The 21,760-nt window shown below is 35.8% G+C and overlaps 1 protein-coding gene and 1 long non-coding RNA gene across 2 annotated transcripts in view; one reads left to right on the forward strand and one right to left on the reverse strand.

Annotated features, from left to right (window-relative positions):
* LOC112127212 overlaps positions 1–21,760 on the reverse strand; it is a 581,355-nt gene that overhangs the window by 558,148 nt on the left and 1,447 nt on the right. The gene's annotated exons all lie outside the window — the stretch shown is intronic.
* On the forward strand, positions 17,112–20,213 carry LOC106665548 (transcription initiation factor IIE subunit beta). Its single transcript, XM_014392040.2, has 6 exons — positions 17,112–17,294; positions 17,377–17,469; positions 17,536–17,698; positions 19,408–19,608; positions 19,693–19,866; positions 19,930–20,213. The coding sequence occupies exons 1-6, from the start codon at positions 17,233–17,235 to the stop codon at positions 20,074–20,076; spliced, it is 840 nt and encodes a 279-aa protein (XP_014247526.1). The 5' UTR covers positions 17,112–17,232; the 3' UTR covers positions 20,077–20,213.

A 21,760-nucleotide genomic window follows, 5' to 3' on the forward strand; every position in this document is an offset into this window, starting at 1 on the left:
TAGTAAAATAGTTTACGTACTGTTTTCTGTGTTGTACCCATGATGATGATGTTGAAAAGAAAATACTAAGGAGTAGAGGTCTGATACGCCAACTTGTTTGTTGGACTTTTTCTAATTCGTTAATTCAATTCAATTGATTCGATCTTTTATAAAATAGTAGACCTCTGACTGTCATTGCTGCAATACTTTTTCCCGGGTCATCTTAGTAACCTGAATTGTTCAGTTGCTTGGCATTCAAGGATTGGGTGGCAGTCATCCTCCTGATTGCGTAATCTACAAATGGGACTATCGTTGAATACACTCAAGCTCTGTAGATTTATTATCAAATACTGCCTCTCTAAATGTGGCTATACACCCTAAGAATGCACCGTTTTGGCTTATAGAATTTGTCCTAATTTATTACGCCATTCAATCGAAGCTTTTCTAACCAAAAATCCTCCAAAGCTCCAGTTGACTCTTTTTAAAAAAAGTATGAAATCATATAATGATAACGACTGCGGTCATTTGGCAGTTCGTTCCTTCTCATTGTATAACCAACAAATGAGGTCATCACTGAATATATATTTATGATGTGCTGTCAGCGGTATGTGGCCCTCTGAGTTTTACCCTATCTGTAGCAATATTATTGTACTTTTCCTAGTTCCTTAGCTCAGTTGAATTGATTCGATCCTTTTTATTAGATGTAGTCGGTCGTTGAATGTTAGATGATATCTCTCTCTCTCTTTCATTCCTGCAAATTTTTCTCCCGAGTCTTCTTTTGACCAAAGGTTATGTATTTATTAAGTACATCGGGGGTTTATTCTTTTAGAACAGTGACATTTTACTCTTGTACTAGTTAGTTTAGTTCAAATGTTAAACCCCCTTTTATTGGTAACGCTATTTAATAAGTGTATTAACAAGCGCTGCTTTTGTTTCCAAATTTGCATTCTCGTCCCTAGGAAATGAAATGTGCTTTGACTTCCTTAATGTCAATTTTCCAGCCAGTTCGATTCATCTGCACAGCTTTTATCTCTGCAGACCATTGAAAATTAACAATTATAGAATTTCTGCAGCTTCTTCTTCGAGATTCTTTGTGCCTATTGTATTCTTCATAGTACCACGTTCAGTTCAATTGGAAACTCAAAAGGAGACCAAGGTGGCTCAGTGGTTAGGGCGTTGGACCTGGATTTGCCACGCTACTGGTTCTAGGTTCAAATCCAGGCAGAACTCATGATTGTTTCAATGGATTATACTATGAAAAATGTAATGGTTTGAACCCTCATCCACTACAACCAGCGGGGACGTTAAGCTCTCCTATATGAAATTAATTGCTTTATTTAACTAAACCCTTGTTTTAAAAAGTAGTACATCAATAACTGTCATTTCAGCAATTGTTTATTTCCGGGTGTTCTTCGTACCTTAGGTTATATGTTTCAATTAAGCCGTTGTTTTCATTTGAAGATGGTAAGAGTTCTCGTTTCTGCCGTAACAAAAAGATTTTATATACACATATAAATATGTATTCAATCATCAGTTTGGAAAGAACAATAAAGCTGGCCACAGTTTTCTTATTTTTAAGTAATTTATAGCGAAGGATTATATTATATATATATGTACATATATAACACCGAAAAGAAGTTTACAACCCTGGATTATGAACGTAAACAACTGAATAATCCTGTTCCATGCTTAACAAATAAAGTATGAATACTAAATTCGTATATTCAAGAGACTAAATAGGAATAGAAATGCGAAAGTTAGATTAACTGCGGTAAAGGTTATTCATGGCACGAACGGTCGATTTGAAAAAGTGGAAAAATTCAAATTAGCCGAAAATAGACCATTATATATTATATATAACCCATTATACCCTAGGATGTAATACATAAGAAATGTAGTAATGTCCCTTGAGATAAAGATTGCCAGGGTAAAACCCCTTAAAGAAGGGTAATAAATAGTATAAGGGGGTAAGCGAATAGAAGGTTGTTTGGTCGAGTATGTTTACGGCGGAAGCGACCTGGTTTTTCTTACCCTCGCCACCCCACGACACATTTTCCGACCACCGCAAACTCCCTTCCGACTAAATCGTTGTCTTTTCCCCGTCTGACCCGGTTCGGCGTGAAACCACATCGCCGCATAGGATTTCGCCTGACGTGCATATTTATTCTCCTGAAGTGGAATAAAAACAGGTTTAAATAAGATTACAGTGTCCTGTTATGCCAAGCATAAAGTTCGATTTTTGTTTACATACAACCTTAACTTAAAATGTGTATTAGATTAACCCAAATTTCTCAGCTCTGTGTAAACATATCAACACCGAACATTTAACAGTGAATGGCAGGACCGCTCGTTCCCAAAAGAAAATAAACTACAAGACATACTACAGTCATATACAGGGTATTCGGGCACAATGTTACAAATTTTGCCAGTAGATTCTACATTCAAAATTGAACCAAAAAGTCCTAATTAACTATAGTCCGAATCTTTCCTTTCCGGAGTAATTCCCTTTTTTCTGGTATTTAAGATTTTACTACCTTGCTTCAAACAATGATTACTCCAAAACTAAAAGGTTTTGGACAAACCCGTTGATACCATTAAAAACTACGTTAAAGTTCAAATAAGATGCGGTAAATACGAAATTTGTAAAATTTAGTGAAATAAACGTTTTAATAGCCAGAACTTGGAAAAATATTTTTTTTCTAACTTAAACAATTTATAATAGTGATTCTAAAGTACTATTTCCAAACCTAGAGACCAGCAGAAAACTACTCCATTTATTATCCTTTTTAGGGTATTTGTAGCGTTATTGCTTTTTTAATTTATTGAAATTAATTAATTTAATATTAGTGGCATGATTATTTGGAGACCGTGAGATGCGGTCTGGTGTGACGTAGGTTTAGAAAAACATTTTCTTTATCAAGTCAGCGTTTCGATCTTTATTAAGATCATCTTCAGGCTAGGGATTTATAAACATTGTTTAAATTATTCAAATAGATGTAGAATGTGAAAAAATGAATTTACACAATGATTGACATTTTAGACTCAATCAAAATATTTGTACTCTCTCAAAGTGTTTGTTTTCTGTGTAGATGGTGTCATTGTTGTGTGTTACAAATACTTAGATTGAGTCTAAAATTTTCACATCCTACAAGTATTTGTATGTCAGGCCCTGAAACCTACGTCACACCAGACCGCATCTCACGATCTCCAAATAATCATTAACTAACTGTCACTAAATACCACACATTAATGGCATGTTTAATCTTTTTTAATCTTTAGCCCACCATATTCATTTTTCGGCTTTCGTACGAGATTAACCTCAACTTATCAACTAGCAAGAGTTGTTGTTCCTGTCACTGCCTATTCAGGATTTATCAAGCCAAAGAAGCTACAGTGATTACCTTAGACTAAGCGTCCAAGTCAGTCTAATTACGAGCTCACCACCGCAACCAGGAATGGTGCATCTCCATTGTTGTCTTGAGTCTCTAAGCTTAAGGCTTTTTACCAGGCTCCCAAACTTTGACAAGGACTCCATCGTCGTGGATCGTTTATCGTCCATGCCCGGGCTTTTTTTCTCCCAGGAGTACGAATCTCATTTTACATAAGACACCAATAGAGGACCTGCTCCGCTGGTTAGACTAATCTCATTGGCACAGTGTTCAATAGAAATCCACTTTAGAAAGACGTAGTGTACTGCCCAAGGCTTGTATGAATTCTGGTCCTTGGTTTATTTTCGTAAATACCAGCTCCTGACCCCTACTCGGTTTTCGAGCCTCTGGTATGATAGGATCATTTTCTCCCAGTCTGGTCTACCAGGTATTTTAATTTTAATTTTAGTAAAATCTGAATTTAGAGTCATAACATCAACAGGCGGAGACTAACATTTTTTATTCAATAATAATATAATATGGTGATAATTCATTTTAAAAGAAGTGTTGCTTCTTTTTCAACAAAATAAATTGAATTCACTTCGTGGTCCGCTTGACCAATTAATATATTATAATTAATTAAGGTTTTTAGTTGAGATAAAAAAATCAATGGCACGAGCGGGATTCGAACCCACAATCTTCGGCTTGATACGCCGCTGCTCTACGGTTGAGATGGGAAGTTGGTGTCCGAGTGGATCGAGGTCACGATAGCTCAAGTGGTAGAGCAGCGGCGTATTAAGCCGAAGATCGTGGGTTCGAATCCCGCTCGTGCCATTGACTTTTTTATCTCAACTAAAAACCTTAATTAATTATAAAATAAATTGAATTATGGTTTTATTGCGCTAATCGAAAATTTATAAGCATATGTAAATAATGATCCACAAGGTAGTGTTCATTTTAGTAAAGCGTTAAATATGTGGAATTTCAACATTTAATAAAACATAATCCATTTATGCTTTAGTGGTCAATTGGCCAAGTTACTTCTTTCCATTAATTATTCTTTTGTTTATGCATAGACTTGGTTGGGTTAAAAATTTAATAAAACAACATTTATTATAGCCCATTGTTTGTCCTTTAGTGATAAAAGGGTTTTTCCTTTTTTTTTACAATATTGAAGGTTTGATGTTAATTTCATCATCAGAGCGACTAGAAACACCCAAAGTTAAAAAAATTTATTTTGCTTAAATAAGCTTTATCAAAATTCTTCTCTTTATAAATGTGTGAAGCCGTTTCCTTCAATTCCCTGCAATAATTAATGGCTACATTTTCCTTCAAACAAGTTTTCCTGCCTTTCATTACTTCGTCAACTGTTCTGTGAAATCAGCCGTCGCGGTTTGTACGTAACGCTTGCGATCGTCCCGGATCGATTAATTTCTGTATACGCTTTGGTTGAGAGTGTTTCACGTTCCGAGATTGAAGATGAAATTAGAGAAGGGACAACGATTAAGTCGTTAATTTATTCAAAACTCGATGGTGTATATGTGATACATCCGCATTGTCTGTCGGAATGCAATCCGGTTCTACATCGAATAACGCACGCCGAACGAGATAACAAATTAAGCGAGAACTCATTACCAACATTATAAATAATACGGATCCGAACAGCATATTAACTTTCATCTGCTGTGCTTACATTTTTGCTAATGTTGTCAACAGTAGAATCCCTTAATTATCATAATTAATCTAACATCATAATAATGTTCATGGAACATATTAAGTGCCTAAAAACTAAAGATTTTTTTAACTTTTAAGGTTTTTTTTAAATCAGTTAAATTAGGATATCATACAATAGGGTATGCAAATAACAGAACAGGCTGATCAAGACGCCAAAATAGGGGCAGTCCTTAAGCTTATATTGAAACTGAAAATGTGACTTGAGATAGAAAACTTCAACAACAAAAAAATCACCTAGCATGAGGCAAACCAATTATTATATAAATCTCATTCAAAAAAATTGCGAGGGAACTCCTACCTCTCAGCAGGCAGGATTTGAGGAGAATTATAGGCCTATATACCGGCCACTGCCCTCTTATCGTCCAGCTAAAGAAGATGGGCAAAGCAAGGACAAACGTGCCGACTCTGTCAGGACGAACCAGATAGATCGGCACATATCCTTTGTGAATTAACCCGGTTACGGTATTAAAGTTCGGTAAGGCAATTAATTAATTCGCGCAACTAAAAGAGATGAGCGAAGAGGCACTGAGAAAGTGCTTAGTTTTACTGGAAAAATTGCAGTTTCCAAGATATAGCTATAAGTTATACTGGATCTATATAAGTTCGCAGTAGAGGTAAGGATTTTTAAAATCCTTACTCAATCCTCCCAAAAAACATGTTAAAAAATCACGTCTGTTGTCCAGTTTCAAAATTCTCCACTCAAAACGCCTAAAATTAAAATTAAAATAGTTTTACTGTCAATCGATTCGAAAATAATATAACGCGTGAGTTCAAATTTATTAAATTGGAACCGATTGCCCTTTTCCCTCAGACACACGTCAGAATTGGGGCCGCACATATTCGTGTTATCACGACGGGGAAACAATGGTACCATAGACAGTATTGTTACGCCGACCTGTCTATTTACCCCGAAACCCTGAATGATCTCCGATCAGCTGAAAAATTCCGATCTGAAGCCAGCAACAACGCCATGGAAAAGCAACGCTTGAATCCAGGCAAACAGATTTTTGAAGGATTTTAGCCTTAGATTGTGAACATTTCGATAAAGGTTTATATTAAACATACTTGAATTTGAAGTTTGGCCGATTCCTATCAATTCCGCTCTACCTATTCGTATTGGTTTTCTCAAAGCAGATATACATCCTCCCAGTCATCAGTACAATTATTAATATTTGTAAATAATTAGCAATATCATATCTTGGTTTTTTAAATGAACATTCAATTTTTACTTTACTTTTTTAAATAAGAAAAACAAAATAAATTATAAACAAAAGAAGGGGAGAAGAGAAAGAATACGTAAATACAAAAAAAAAAATATTATTAACAATAGTTTCAAAGTCCGATGAAGTTGATATATTTCTCGAAATAAGGAGGAAGAATGTTTTATTTTCTTTCAAATTGGCTTTTTCTATCATTTTTCAGGCACAATTACAATATAATATTAAATTATAATATTGCTTGAAATCAATTTATTGAGATAGAGAGAACATTCGAGCACATCATTCCACTGTTCATCAGCTTAAGATAGTTACAAATTAAATTAGTTCATGTCTAGAGCAGAAATATCTGCCTCTCTATCTACATAACACCGGAATATTCAAAACACCAAAACTATTGGAAAATTTAAACTAGTGGCTTATGCGATGAACAAACTTTCTCTACAACAATCTTTCAAGCATAACTGTTAACCAAAGAAACGTGTGCGCATAAAATAAATAACATACTTATGGAATACAAAAGGTCCGGTAGGTAATCAGGCAGCTCTAAAAGCTCTCCAAGTCTACGAAACCAACTAAAAACTTAAATGGCACTTGAATACCCTAAAAAACTGGGATCTACAAATCTACAACAAATCTACAAAGCAGCAAATATACTTGATAAAAAGGACCAAACCCAAGTCTTTATCGCGCTTAAAACCACAAAAGAGATGTACACCCTAAAAGTTTCAAACAAAGGCCTAAATCAATTATGTGTGAATCTATAGACATATTTATAAAAAAAGTAGGAACCTTGGGTAACTAAACAACACAAATACTGGAGCATAAACAAGGCTGAGACAAAAAGATGTACACCGAGGAGTAAAGTGGTCATCCTTAATATTTTTGCGTGCGTTTAGTGACAGTTAGCCAATGATTATTTGGAGATCGTGAGGTGCGGTCTGGTGTGACTTAAGTTTTAGAAAAACATTTTCTTTATCATGCCAACGTTTCGATCTTTATTGAGACCATCTTCAGGGCTTTTAGAGGAAAATAAAACATAGATAAAATTTCCTAATTGTGTTTAAAGTTGGATTTTGTAAACAAATCTTTGAATTTCTTCTTCGCTGGTTTTTCTTTCTTCTTTTTAACGTACCAGTGTTTTATTTTTTTTATGTTTTGCCATTTTTATGTTTCGAATTTGTTTGATTGATGCTTTTTGATACAGATTCGGCTAGAATCATAGCATTGTTGGCCAAAAATAGTACCGATAAATGGCTTGTAAAACAGTTTTTTGGCACTGTTTATAAAAATAAATGACCTTGAAAAATTACTGAAATATGGTAAAAGTTTATAGCTTGATGCTTCGATAAAACGTACAGACTTTGTTAAAAAGTAAATAAGGAAATTAATTAAAAGTTGATCGAGCAGAGTGGTGTTTAAAACAAAAATACAAAAAACTATTCCATAAAAAAAAACCCTACCTACCCCCTTAGCATTACGTATAAAAAAAGAATCCTGGTTTGCTTGAAAAATGGTACTTTAACACATTTTAGTATAGTTTACTCTAAAATTCTGCATTATATCCATACAATTCTTTTTCTTGTTTTGTTGAATAATCTTGAGCAAATATTCGTAGCGAACGATTTTTAAAAACCCACAAGTAGAGAAATATTTTTTTTCTGTAATTTTGTCAGAAATTTAGACTGATCCGAAAAATCAAGAGATCGCTATTTTCTAAAATCCTTAGAACAAATTTCTACATCATAATTATAAAAATTAAAATAAATGAAGATTGGGTGTAATATACCAAACAGATTTGGATACAATATTACCGAAATATGTCTACTTTTTGGCCTGTATTTGAACAACTAAATGACCATGGAAAACTGTTGAAATACAGTAAAAGTTTATAGTTTGGTGCTTTAATCAGACATACTAACGCTACTTAAAAAGCAAATCAATTAAGATTTATCGTGTAAAGCGGGGTGTAAAACAAAACTAGCAAAACAAAAACCAGGGGATCGTATGAAAAACCTTAACATTGGGTGAAAAAATTCACAAAATTGGCAATATTATGGACTGGGAGAACTTGAAATCATCAAGAAATCAAAATTAACTATAACTTTCCACTAAATTGTTAAAATTTCAAAAGGTATTTATTTTGTGATGTTCAAAACTACATAAAATTAATACTTCGCCAGTTTTTATGTTTCTTGCAGTATCTCTTAAAGGGCCTACGACGTAAATTTCGTAATGATCAGGATTCGTATAGCTTTATATCCTGTAAATTCAATTGGAACACAAGGGTTAGTCGCTGGAATGTAAATATTACATAGAAGAAGTAATAATAAATAAACAAAAAACTTTTTTATAAATTCTCCATATAAATTAAGGCAAGAGGTTTTACGGCCAGGTTTACATCATAAAATTAATATTATAGGAATGTCAAGCTCGTTCATACAAAGCAAGCGCTTGAATGGGAATATAAAATTTACATTAGAAGCAGAACGAAGTAACAAAATTAATTTCGTCGTTTTAACCATAAAGAGAGAGAATGGAAAACATAACTTCCAAGTTCCTCAAGTTCCAAGAAAACCCACGTACACAGATGGCATCATAAACCCCCCATCACACTCAAAAATTGTCAACTTTAAGAGCAATGATATACAGAACACGCAATCCGAGGACAGGAAGAGGGAGATGACAGTCATTAGACAAATTGCCACAAACAATTCTAGAATTGTGGACAACATTGCTTGAAAAATGGTAAACAAGTATGTTCTAAAATGTTTTCATAGAAACCTAGAAAATAAAAATAAAGAAGTAAAGTTTCAAAGAAAGATTATCTTTTTAGGTAAAGAGATCTTACCAATCTTAAAACCATTAAAAAATCTAGGGATAGAACCAACAAAAGAAAATATATGCAGGATGCTGAAGAATGATAAGTGAAATAAAGAGAACGGTTTCAATGCAAGTGGCGTGTACCGGATGAGATGCGATTTAGAAGATGCGAAGTACGTTGGGAGAAGCGGAAGGAAAATAAAAGAAAAATTGAATGAACATTTCTGCGTGCAGACAAGGATAGAGAATACAAAAAGGAGAATAAGTACTTGGAAAAAAATCAGAAGGAATAAAAGCTAAAATAAAAAACGCAAAGGAAAAAAGAAAGAAAAGTGAAAATAAATTGAAAGGAAGTGTTGAACCGAAAAGAACAAATTGAAGAGCTGAATCAAAAAATGAAGCATTACAAAGAACCATTACATCCCAACAAGGCCATAATTTTTCAAGAGAAAATGTAAAAATTCTCCATAGAGAAAACTATGGGAAACAGTTAAAGAAAGTAGAAGGTCTACTGATTTACTTGTCAGATAAAAGTAAAAATATACTGACATTAAACAATCAAGTTGACAGGGGATATATGTACATACATTGTATATGTCTATATATATATATATATATATATATATACATATACACATACATTGTATATGTATATATATATATATATAAAATGTATGTATTACAATATATGTATATACTCAGACACACAATAAACATATGGGTTACGTCATACGCGACATGTTACATGGATAAGACAACAAGGATGAAGTGACCAGAATTGCTCTCTTGCGCCGGCTACGACCGTTTCAAATTTGACAGTTAGCAAAGAACAGGTCGTTTTTGTGTGATTTCTATTCTTATTTGTTTTAACGAAGGGTGATGATGTTCATAAGCCGAGTGAAAGGCGCCTTCCATAATAAAGAACATCTGCCTTAACTAAAAGCTTGTTGAATTTACGTAAACAATAATATATAACTTTAAAAAATTATAAATTTACTAGGTAGTTGGATTTTTATGAGATGAATTTAATTATTTCATCTTAAAGTTTATAAAATAAAACTAAAATTAAATAGTGTGTTACCCATATTATATTAATTTTTTTAACCAAGAACTGTCGATTGTATGATAGTAGATTGTATAAATATATGATATAAACTATGTTTTCTGGCGATGATGTTTCATTTGCAAGCTTATTGCGTTCTATATGTGCTAATTAAAAACTCTATGCATTTGATTTTTTACTTTGCAATTATGTTTTTTGGTAGAAATCGATCCTAATAACGCCCACGTCTACTAACCGGCTTGTTTTTCTAACTGAATAACACTAATGAAGTCGTTTCAAAGGGAAGCAATTATAATGTTGCGCCGTAATTTAACAAATAAAAATTACTTTGTATTTCAGCCATGAATTAGAACTATTATTGGTATTATATTTTGGCCAATACAATAATGTTGAATGAAAAAAAGGTTGTAATTTTTACGAATTTTTGTAATATTAAAAGATGAGATTGTCGTGCGGGTCGATATCAGGTGGAATTCTTACCTAGAGGTATCTTATCCGTTGTTGCCGACGCTGACGTAGATACGATGCAGGCCGCGAAAATAAGGGTTGTTATTGGGGGCAAACCCCCGGAGCAACCACCTTCCAACATCACACTGATACGACTGGGGCCTGGAGGGATGCTGGGCCTGACGTCACGTCACGTGACCAGCGAAACTACCCCTCCGAGGTGGGGGCGTTGCCTCCAAGCTCAAACGGTCCGCGAGCTTCGTATAAGGATAAGGCTTCGTATAAATCATGCACCGACTGAAAATTATTTTATTCAATCGATTTATCAACCTGGAGCTTATAAGTCATATTGGGCGAAAACAGAATCCCTTTATGTTCTACGACATGAATTACATCCGAACACGAGCACGTTTTACATGGAATGTCCGAGGTACAGAAACCCGGGACATTCACCCTTCTACAAATAAGAAATCGAGTTACGTTGCGCCGAATTTGAGGTCTGAGATAGCCAATAAATCCTAAAGGTGCCAGACAAAATGGTCACTCCTTATTATCAAAAAATGTACATGTAAACAACAAATATGACAGACTTGCAACACTTCTAAAACGATCTCCTAGTAGAAAATAGACTCTAAAATGAAACTATGATCTGTCAATATATAACCTCAGACATTTTCTCTCTTATTTAAAGGAGAAACGTATATACATGATGTCTCTAATTTCAATATGACACCCATTTTTCTCCAAAACGAAAGATTTCAGGAAAAAAGTTTAAAAGGTAACCCTACAATTGTACCCAAGAATCTAAAATAAGTGACCATAACATTTTTTCAATGTCACAGTAATAGATAATTGAGTAACTGCTTTATTTTTATATTTATTGACCTACCAATTTCATTTTTATTGGGGGGGGGGATTTATAACTGTAGAATTAACTACAACACATCGATGTACACCATGCTGGAAAGATCTAGTCCAACGTACGAGGCATAGCCTAGGCCGATAAATCAGAAAAAATAACAAAACGAAAAGAAACAAAAATTTGTGCATCTTTATAACAAGCGATAAAAACTTCCCACGGATAGTATGGAGAACATCTCCCTACACCACATGATAATGAGGACAACACAGAACACTATTATTAGTTTCCATGTAAGGTCTTGGTTGAGATAAAAAAGTCAGTGTCACGAGCAGGACTCGAACCCACGACCTTCGGCTAAATACGCTGCTACTCTACCACTTGAGTTCTCGTGACTTCGATCCTCTCGGACACCAACTCTCCATCTCAACCTACAACGGTTCTCCTTTTTGCAATTTTCAAATGTCGTGTAATTGGATTGCTCGTGAACTGACTTTTTACCTCAACAAAGACATTACATGGAAAGAATAATTAATTGAAAGAAGTAACTTGGTCAATTGACCACTAAAACGTAAATGAACTATTATTAGTATTATTAAAGAGAAGGTATAGAGGTCGGGAATTCGGGCCTGGAACCAAATACTCGGAATCCATGGGAAAATACACTAATATCTTCCAAGCTGAGATCGACGCAATCGAGAGATGGACTCAATTCAACTTGAATAAATGGTACAATAACAAGAACATAGCTATCATGTCAAATAGCCAAGAAGCCATGAAAGCCCTAAGCTCAAACATCATTAGGTCAAAGATTGTATTGAACTGCAAAACCAAACTAAAGATATTGACAACAAATGACATGAATTTTGTCCACAAAATAAAGGGGCTGCTAAACCGCTGATTGGACCCGAACCCCATAGGAACCCGCACTATCAATCAGTACCTCAGACGAAAAGATAAAAAGAAAATGACAATGGAACTTACTCATTGGGCACAAACCATCCAAGAACCCCCTTACAAGTTTTGGAATGAAAGAAGCAATAGAATGTATCAAGATAAGCAGGAAAAATCTGCGAATCCTAACAAAATTCTTAAGAGAACACTGCAAACTAAAGGAACATTGGCATAACCCAACACGGCATGTGCAGATTCTTAAGCAAAGAAGCACAGGAGACTCAACACACCAATGTACAAAAGAAATTCAACCACTGAAACTGGACCTTCTTATCAAATTCCTTGATGAACTTTGACTCACCGGTACAGAATGGGGTATACAACAGCTCTTAAAGGGCAGTATAATACACACCCCGACTTAGACATCTACATCTAACTACAAGTAAAGCAATTCATTCTCATGAGATTTTTAATGGTCTTTCCTCTAGTGTAATAAAACTTACAATAAGATTAAAATTATATGTGATAAATGAAACCTTAGTGGAAGAAGTTGTGTAAAGTTGGACTAAACTGAATGGTAAAATATTTTGAACACAATTGTGAATCAAACTTTGAGCAATGGGAACTTTATAATGCAATTTGAAATTTAGAATAAACCACGGGAAGTATTGACGTATGTCCATGGGACACCTGTATATTTCCTCAAAATAGATGTTATAGTCTGAAATTGTATATTGTAATTATATATTGATTAAAAAACATTGCGTGGATTTAGATTGAAATATTTATTAGTACATTTTTTATGTGTGATAGGTTTTATTAAGGAATTGACACATCGGATAGAATCCGCACCCTATCTATATCCCAGAGCGTACTGCTTCAGTCACGTTCACTCTTCTTCAAATAAGAAACGTAGGCGATGGCATGAAAAATTTGAGACACCGTGTTTTAATAAATTCAACTTTAACGAAGATAGGATAAATATTATATTTTCTTGTTTTAGTTGAGCAAGTAAATTGAATTTATTTTAATTGAATGGAAATACAAATCATCGAACAATATAGCTTAAGTGCGCCTATCTATAAGTTCAAATCGAATTGAATAACGACAGACCTTCTGTAATTGCCCATGTTTTTCCTTTGTAATCGATAAGTGTGTAATCAAATCTCTTGTTGAAAAACCTCATTTTTGTAGTCATTTCTTTGGCTCTGAATTTTCAGACAAAAAGTTCATCAGTGCCGGAGTTCTCCAAGGCGAATGAGCCCCACACCGTGCGAGAGAGTGAGAAGTGTCGAGTATTAAGGCACAAGCTGTACTCGTGTCGGCCTCGGGTCGACATGGGCGGCGGGTGCTTTATCAGAGGCACACGAGGGTCAGTATATCAGATCCTGTCTGCATAAACGGGGGAGGGTGCATGACCATCTGTACCACGGAGTAACAAAATGTTCCAAAATTCAGCCCATGTTATGTTGTGAATGGATTCGTGGTGGCTGCAGTGACGCCCCTGTCGAGAACTTCGGCTGTCTTCTACGTGTGACCTTCGCGCGAAACTTGTGTATGACCACCGTTATTCACCCGGCCTCACGGGATACGGCGGATAGGATGGCAGCGTATAGGCATTGAGGACTCGATGATTATGATGAATAGGCCCTCGAATGCGTGAGTAGTAGCGGTTGGGAGCAGGTAGTGAATCGGTTACTCCTACTCGAGTATGCTTTGCACAGCTGTGCGTATGACCGTCGTTGTTGCCTTGTGGGACAGCGAAGGATCGGACCACCAAGGCGTAAGCCTATGGCGTCTCTCGAATGTGCATGGCAGGTGTAGGCTGAGCTCGTTGCTTCCACTTTAAACGAAACCGCGGTCGGAGCGGATCCGGAAGTTTCGACGCTAGAGGAGCCCCAATACTCTGGGAGATAGAGTCGCCTTCTGTATCTAGGGAGTGCGCTGGAGACCAGGCTGATGTAACTCGGCTTAGGTAGCCCTCTGCGCGCGGCATACCGCCTGATGCTTAATGCAGGCCCGGCCACTTGGGGAGCGAGTTTGTCTTGGCCCTTCGGGGCTGAGCTGCCTCTACACCAATGTTGCGGCAGTAACACAATCCTGTCGTATGCGGAGGTGCGTTAGCTCTCAGCTTGAGAATCAAAACGTCCGATAAGGCTGAATAGGCTAGGTGCGGACGTTAAAGATCCTCAGAGTCCTTTTTAGGATGACCAAGTATGCGGGAACCTCATGTCCCAGAATAAATTCTAACTGTAGCAATGGGGTTATATTTTTTCTGAACACGATTGTAAACGTTTGTTGGCATGATGGAAAAAAATTGTTTAAAAAGTTAGTTTTGCCTAACCAACCAACACGAAATCAAACATCTTTCTATGTGTTCAACTAATTAACTAACGAAAAAAAAGAAATGTCGAATTCTATTCGTCCCCGTAGAAACCAGGCAATAAAATGGCTGCATTATGTTTTCAATTGGAATAAGTGAATTTCAAATGGAAGCGGTTGGGATTTCCGTTCCGCTCTTCGAACAATTGACTAAACCGGGGTTCTGTTGCATTTGATAGAATCACGTTCCCAGTGTCGTTTGGCATTGTAGCTTCTCGCGTCCCCCCCCCCGGGCATCAATCTCATTTACACTCCCTACGAATTTACAACCATACCATCCACGTTCGAACATTTGCAAAAAAAATTTCTATTTTCAAATCTAATAAAAGCCCAGAGGAGGAAGGTTTATTGGAACAATAGGAGACAATTTTGTTCACGAGTTGTCCTGTTGATTATTTCAACACGTTGTGAACAGTGATCACGTACCATCGACGAAAAACTAAGTTCCTAAACGATAGCTGACAAGATAGACCAAACAATCCGAAAAAAAATTTCGACGAATTTGTGCTTGCTTGCAATGGAAACGACCGTGCTAAGTCAATAGGCGCAAGAAATGAGCTCCCAAACTTCTTAGTTTCCAAGATAAACGCAAAAAACAAACACAATAAATTCGATCAATTGTTTTAGTCGAATTTGTGCTTGTTTTCAATGGAAACGACCCTGCTCATTAGATCGGCGCGAGAAATAAGCTCCCGAACTTCATAGTTCACGAAATAACCGCAAAATACAAAAACAATAAATCCGATTAATTGTTTTCGACGAATTTGTGCTTGTTTTCAATGGAAACGACCTTGCTAAGTCAAATAGCGCAAGTATAAAGCTCCCAAACTTCATAGTTTACTAGATAAACGCAAAAAAATTCTGATGAATTTTTTTCGACGAATTTGTGCTTGTTTTCAATGAAAATGACCGTGCTGTCGATAGTTTATGGGATAAACATAGAAACAATCCAAAAAGTTTTTCTACGGATTTGTACTTGTTTTCAGATGAACAGACTACCGCACTGACAGGATTGGCGCAAGATTATGCTCTCAAATTTCATAGTTTATGACATAAACGTAGAAACAATCGAAAATGTTTTTCTACGAATTTGTACTTGTTTTCAGATGTACAGACCTCCGCACTGACGTGATTGGCGCAAGACTTATGCTCTCAAACTTCATAGTTTATGAGATAAACGTAGAAACAACAGAAAATGTTTTTCTACGAATTTGTACTTGTTTTCAGATGTACAGACCAGTGCCGAACGAGCCCGAAACTCGAACTTAACGAGATAAATACCAAAAAAAATCCAATTTTTTTGTGACGTTTAGTTTTTGTTTTGTATATATTGCGACTGTTGTCATCATTACGTATGATACGTAATGATTGTCGAGGAACGCTTATTAAGTACATTTCCTATTTCATGAAACTATTTTCTTTCAATATACAATCTTACAAATACTTCCTAGTCCCCATTCCTAAATTGAAGGCTAATATCGTACTAATTACGCAAAACCTGATTTCTTTTAAGATAGTACTACATAAAGTAAACAAAAAATCAGGCTGTAGACAGTAAAATGTAGAAAACAAAAGTGTTTGCCTTGGTGCCTGGAAACTCTTTTTGCCCCGTGTTAAAAGTTATGGAAATAAATAACCTTTAAATTAAATAATTTATTTTTTATGTTCAAAAGCCTAAAAATAATATATTAAGATTAACAGAAATAATGTTTTATAACCAATGACTTATAATGAGAAATTTATAGCTCATATTTTGGCTAAACCAGTAGGTGTTCATAGACTTCTTTCACTGATCCATAGATCACGTGATCGAGGGATTAATGCTTCTAATAAAGGTTATAAGTACACTCCCCTTTGAAAAACGGGTGAGATAGAGAGCATTTTGGCGCATAGACCAAATAAGCATGTTTCTTTGATAAATGAGAGGAAGCACTCCAGCATCAACAAATAAACTACGTGTTGGGCTTGATCGGCTAAGACCATTCTCAAATGTGCATTCTGAACGAAAACTAATTAGTCACAGATCCTTATAATTGGCCGCACTGTACGCGCAGCATTCAGAATCCTAGGACGTATTATGCTTCTATATACTTTAAGCATACTTATTCTGTCCACTCCCCATGACGTACCTCCTATAATTTTCATAAAATTTAACTTAGTTTTTTAAAGTACCCTAAATATTTTATGTTGTTAATTCCCAAATCAATTTAAACCAATACCAAATAGTGAGGAATTTGTAATCAAAAGTGTGACAAATTCATGTTTCTTTCCATCTTTCGGATCTAAAATTTGAATTTGTGCTTTGCAGAGCGGTTCGCATGACGTGGGCAGATCGATTCTATGGTTGGTGTAACAGGCTGCAGCAGGTTACTCCTAACAAACAAATATAAAGCAGTGAAACACCTCTTATTTTGAAGCCAACTTTTAAGAGCTATTAAGTTTATCGAAATCGTATTTTCTGAAAAAATGGATCCTGCACTTTTAAGGGAGCGAGAGCTCTTCAAAAAGAAAGCATTAAGCACCCCAACGTAAGTGAAATAAATACAGAAATTCACATTCTCTAAAAAACGAAAATGTTTAATCTTTTATGCTATATTAACTTTTGAATAGAATCGAAAAGAAGAAGAAAGATGATTCCAGTTTTATGCCTAAAGAAGAGCCTAAAAAGAAGCCCAAAGTTTCAAGCTCCAGCTCAAACATCAAGTGAGAACTGTCAAAGTTTTATACTTAATTGCTGATTTTGTTTTCATTCCCTTTATCTTTTTTTAGTTACAAGTCTATGACAGGGAGTTCACAGTATAAATTTAGCGTTTTGGCTAAAATAGTCAAATACATGAAAACTAGACACCAAGAGGGTGACGACCATCCGTTGACTTTGGATGAAATTTTGGACGAAACAAACCAGCTCGACGTGGGATCCAAAGTTAAACAGGTAGTGAACTAACAAGTTTAAAAAATAATAATTAAGTTGTGGGTACACGACCCCCTTGGACTTCTGCAATTTGAGAGGGATTCATCCTGAGTGATTCCCTGAGTGCGTTGCAGGAGAAAGATTATCAGTTGTTCCTCTCGTGTTTTTGATCAAAAGATATATAGATAGCATCTGCAAAAAAATGGTAGTTGTTGGACTTCAAGAACAACAAATGTGCAGACGATATAGCAAAAGCCAGGACATCTCACATTCCAGACATCACTTTCGCAAACAGAATCGCTGATACTAAAGAGCAGTAAAGATTATGGTAATGAAAAAGTGACAGCATCAGTGAACGGGGCCCTCCAAGAAGTTCTTACATGTCAAGAGCATGATTGATAAGTGTGGCCCCTGGAGGATTTACTGCGGAAGAAGGATCATCCTAACCCAAATTAGCCATGCCCAGTTGACACGCAGGCATTTACTGTTTAACCTTGGCCTACAAATGTGTCCGACATGCAGAGAAAGGCTCATTATGTCCCACTTATTTAAAAGTTGTCATTCCTTGGCTCCATATAGGGGCCGAGTAAGACTGCCACCTGATATGAGATGACAGCGAATCTTTGGGTCCCCTATTCCGATTTCTGGAAGATACAGATATAGTTTTGCTTATTAAGATATTTTTTATTACAGGCTTGGTGGTAATGTTTTAACTGTTTCACATAAAACAGTTCCATGACTGACTGACAGACAATGCACAGACCAAACCGCTAGATCTAAAGGGCTAAAATTTTGACAGAGCATTCCTATAATGAGATGGATGAATAGCTGCTAAAAAAGATTTTTTTAAATTCCATCCCATATGGACAATTTTTACTATGCATAGACAGAAGTGAACTGAAGAACAGAAGAATTTGAGCAATGAGACATTTTATTAGAAAGCCATACTAGTACTCTGCATCGCATTAAAAAGGTACATTAAAACAGCCCCACAAGGATGAGTCACAGGTAAAAGCTAGTATAATTGTATGTGAATATGAGTATAGTACAACTATAAGTAAAAATGTGTAGAGATTAGTGACCGTTAATCGATAGTTATTCAGATATCGTGAGATGCGGTCGGGTGTGATGTGGGTTTCAGAAAAACATTTTCTTTATCGTNATTTGTTAAATGTTAACATTGTTTGTAAATCCCAGGCCCTGAAGATGATCTCAATAAAAGATCGAAACGTTGGCACGATAAAGAAAATGTTTTTCTGAAACCCACATCACACCCGACCGCATCTCACGATATCTGAATAACTATAAGTAAAAAAAGAATGAATACAGTGTGGTAGTGGTTCTCTGGGTACCTGGTCAGACTGGAGGGCAATGAACATGCAGACGATTTGGCCAGCTAAATTTCAAATGAATAGCCGTTAATCTACATTTTTTAAATTTTGGACTTTTCTTGTCCCCAAACTCACAGGATTGAAAGAGTCAATTTTCTTTCAAACTCGCTCGCATGCAGTGACTTGGCTACACAGTGAGGCCTTTTTTAATGGGGCTTAAAACAAAACTAAAATGCTGGTGATTGAGCTTAAAATAAATTCAGATATTTTTTTATTAATGCACTAGCAAGATACTATGTCTGGTGTATCAAACTTTTTAGAAGTTTGGCTCAAGAGATTATTGACAATGAGGTCATTTCAACCCTAAACGCAAATAAATTCATTTTCTTTTGATTTTAGTGGCTGCAGACAGAAGCATTAGTAAACAACCCTAAAATTGAAGTAAACACAGAAGGAAAATTTTTATTCAAAGCACCATACCGCATCAGAGACAAAAAGGGCTTACTCAGACTTCTGAGGCAACAGGATTTGAAAGGCTTAGGAGGAATATTGCTGGAAGATGTTCAAGAATCTCTGCCTCACTGTGAAAAAGCACTCAAAGTACAATAAAATACATTTAAAGTTGAGTTATGAACCATTCGGTTTGACGATATATATATTTTTTTTGTATACAATGATTTTTAGAGTTTACAAAATGAAATCATATACATCGTTCGTCCGATTGACAAGAAGAAAATCATGTTCTACAATGACAGAGCGGCCACTCTTGGATTAGATGAGGAATTTCAAAAATTGTGGAGATCTGTCGCCGTTGAAAGTATGGACGATCAGAAAATTGAAGAATACCTCGAGAAACAGGTACAGAACAGAGTTATTTAATACGATATGTTGAATTGAATGTTTGTTTTTAATTATTTCCAGGGCATAAGATCAATGCAGGACCATGGTTTGAAAAAGCCCATTCAGCCACAAAAGAGGAAAAAGCCTAGCCAGAGAAAACGCCAGTTCAAGAAGCCTAGGGATAATGAACATTTGGCTGATGTCCTAGAAACATATGATGACAAATAATGCTGTTTCTCAACAACCTGACTGTAAATATTGATAGAAATTTTTATTTTTATATAAATAAAACAAAAACAAGCAGTGCAGAATAAAGAAATTGTGTCAGCATGTATTCCATTAAAGTAAGCATAATTTATTAATTATTAATTTATATTTATTTTTTGGCCGTAAACCTTTTTTTCTTATCCACATTTTCTTATAAGTAACAGATATTGGAAGAAACAGTGAATTTTTTTATTTTATATACCTGTTGGAATAATTGACCTAATATACCACCAATTGTCATGGGTTTTTGTTTCCATTGTACTTTCTGCCATGGAGATAAGTTTATGAATATATATTATAAAAACATGCTGATATCCCTGTATAGTAATAATAATGACAATAAATAATATGTCATAAAATTATTTTATTTTTTTTTTAATAAGAGAATGTGTTAAAAGAGCAGACAGGTGGGCTCAAGAGAAAAGTTGAACTAGGAATAAAGCTCATACTGCCTCAAAAAATAAATACATTGGTTGAGGACTAAACATTTGTGGTAAACAACAATAACAAAGAAATGGGGACTGATTTGATAGTGAACCTAGAAACAACCCTTGCAATATTCTATACAGTTTAACAGATTTTCACAATAAAATTTCCTTTCAAGTACATCCTCGAAGTTCTAAGTCTACCATGATTTTGACTTCCGAGAATATTAGCAATTGAAGTAATCAATAGAAGAACTTCATGGTTCAAAACTTGGATCAGTCTTGCCGCAAAGCATTCGTGCAAATTCGATCTAGACTTTTCCGATTCTCATCTTTGGAAGGAGCAACTCTCCACATTTTTAATTAACACCATGAGAGTTATAAGGAAGAGGCTGCGACTAGTGTCATATCATCATCCAGTTTCTTGTTTTATAAGAAACTAAACATTTAATCAAACTCGTTCTCTGAGATTAATAATAATGAATCACCCAACAGTTGGCCCCGTAGAGAGTCAAGACGGCTGTTCAAATTGGCACTGGAACTTTTACCTCTTAACGACACCCCATGGATGGACCGAGAAGTTACCCGGTGCTCTCTCTGTAACTGAAATGCAAGAGAGGACGTATTCCATTGTTTAGCAATATGTCCTGTTCTCGCCGAGTTTCGTATGCGCTACCTGGGTACTTCCAAGCTTAGTGAATTCTAGCCCATTTCTCCACTCGACTCCAGTTGTATTCCTTTTAAGAAAGTCTTAAAGGCATCATTTTGAACCAGAAGTTCAAAGTTATTGTGAAAATGAGTCAACGAGGTCACCGGCAAGTGGATATCACAGAGTAGTTGAGTTTCTCTCTTTGGGTGGGCTCCCAGGCTTTAGCCCGATTCCGAGAGACTGGAAGTGCCAATAGGAGGCCTGGTAGCAGATCTCAGCGCATTACTAAGGGGGTACGGAAATATAGTCATTGCTGCAAGACGGAACCCATTCCTTAGGCCTGCCCTTCCTAAATGAAGTGCAAGATGTTTTGGCAAGGCAATCAACACGAACGATTTGTAATCGTTTTTGGGGGAAGTTGGCCTCGCATAATTAGGCCCCTTTGAGCGACCTGCAGGAACAGCCCGACACCAACAACACAGGAGAATATGGGGCAGCGAGCACCTGGAAGAGAACGCCAATTGGAATGATGTTATGGTCACGATGAGTCGTGTTCCTGACTGTAAAGTGA

This window comes from Cimex lectularius, unplaced genomic scaffold (assembly GCF_000648675.2).
Source record: "Cimex lectularius strain Harlan isolate CLEC.00 unplaced genomic scaffold, Clec_2.1 scaffold114, whole genome shotgun sequence".
Taxonomy (NCBI): Eukaryota; Metazoa; Arthropoda; class Insecta; order Hemiptera; family Cimicidae; genus Cimex; species Cimex lectularius.

Coding starts and splice junctions, on each gene's coding strand:
- LOC106665548 (XM_014392040.2), top strand. CDS start 17,233: ATGGATCCTGCACTTTTAAGGGAGCGAGAGCTCTTCAAAAAGAAAGCA. Junction 19,609..19,692: donor ACTGTGAAAAAGCACTCAAA/GTACAATAAAAT, acceptor AATGATTTTTAG/AGTTTACAAAATGAAATCAT. Junction 19,867..19,929: donor AAGAATACCTCGAGAAACAG/GTACAGAACAGA, acceptor AATTATTTCCAG/GGCATAAGATCAATGCAGGA.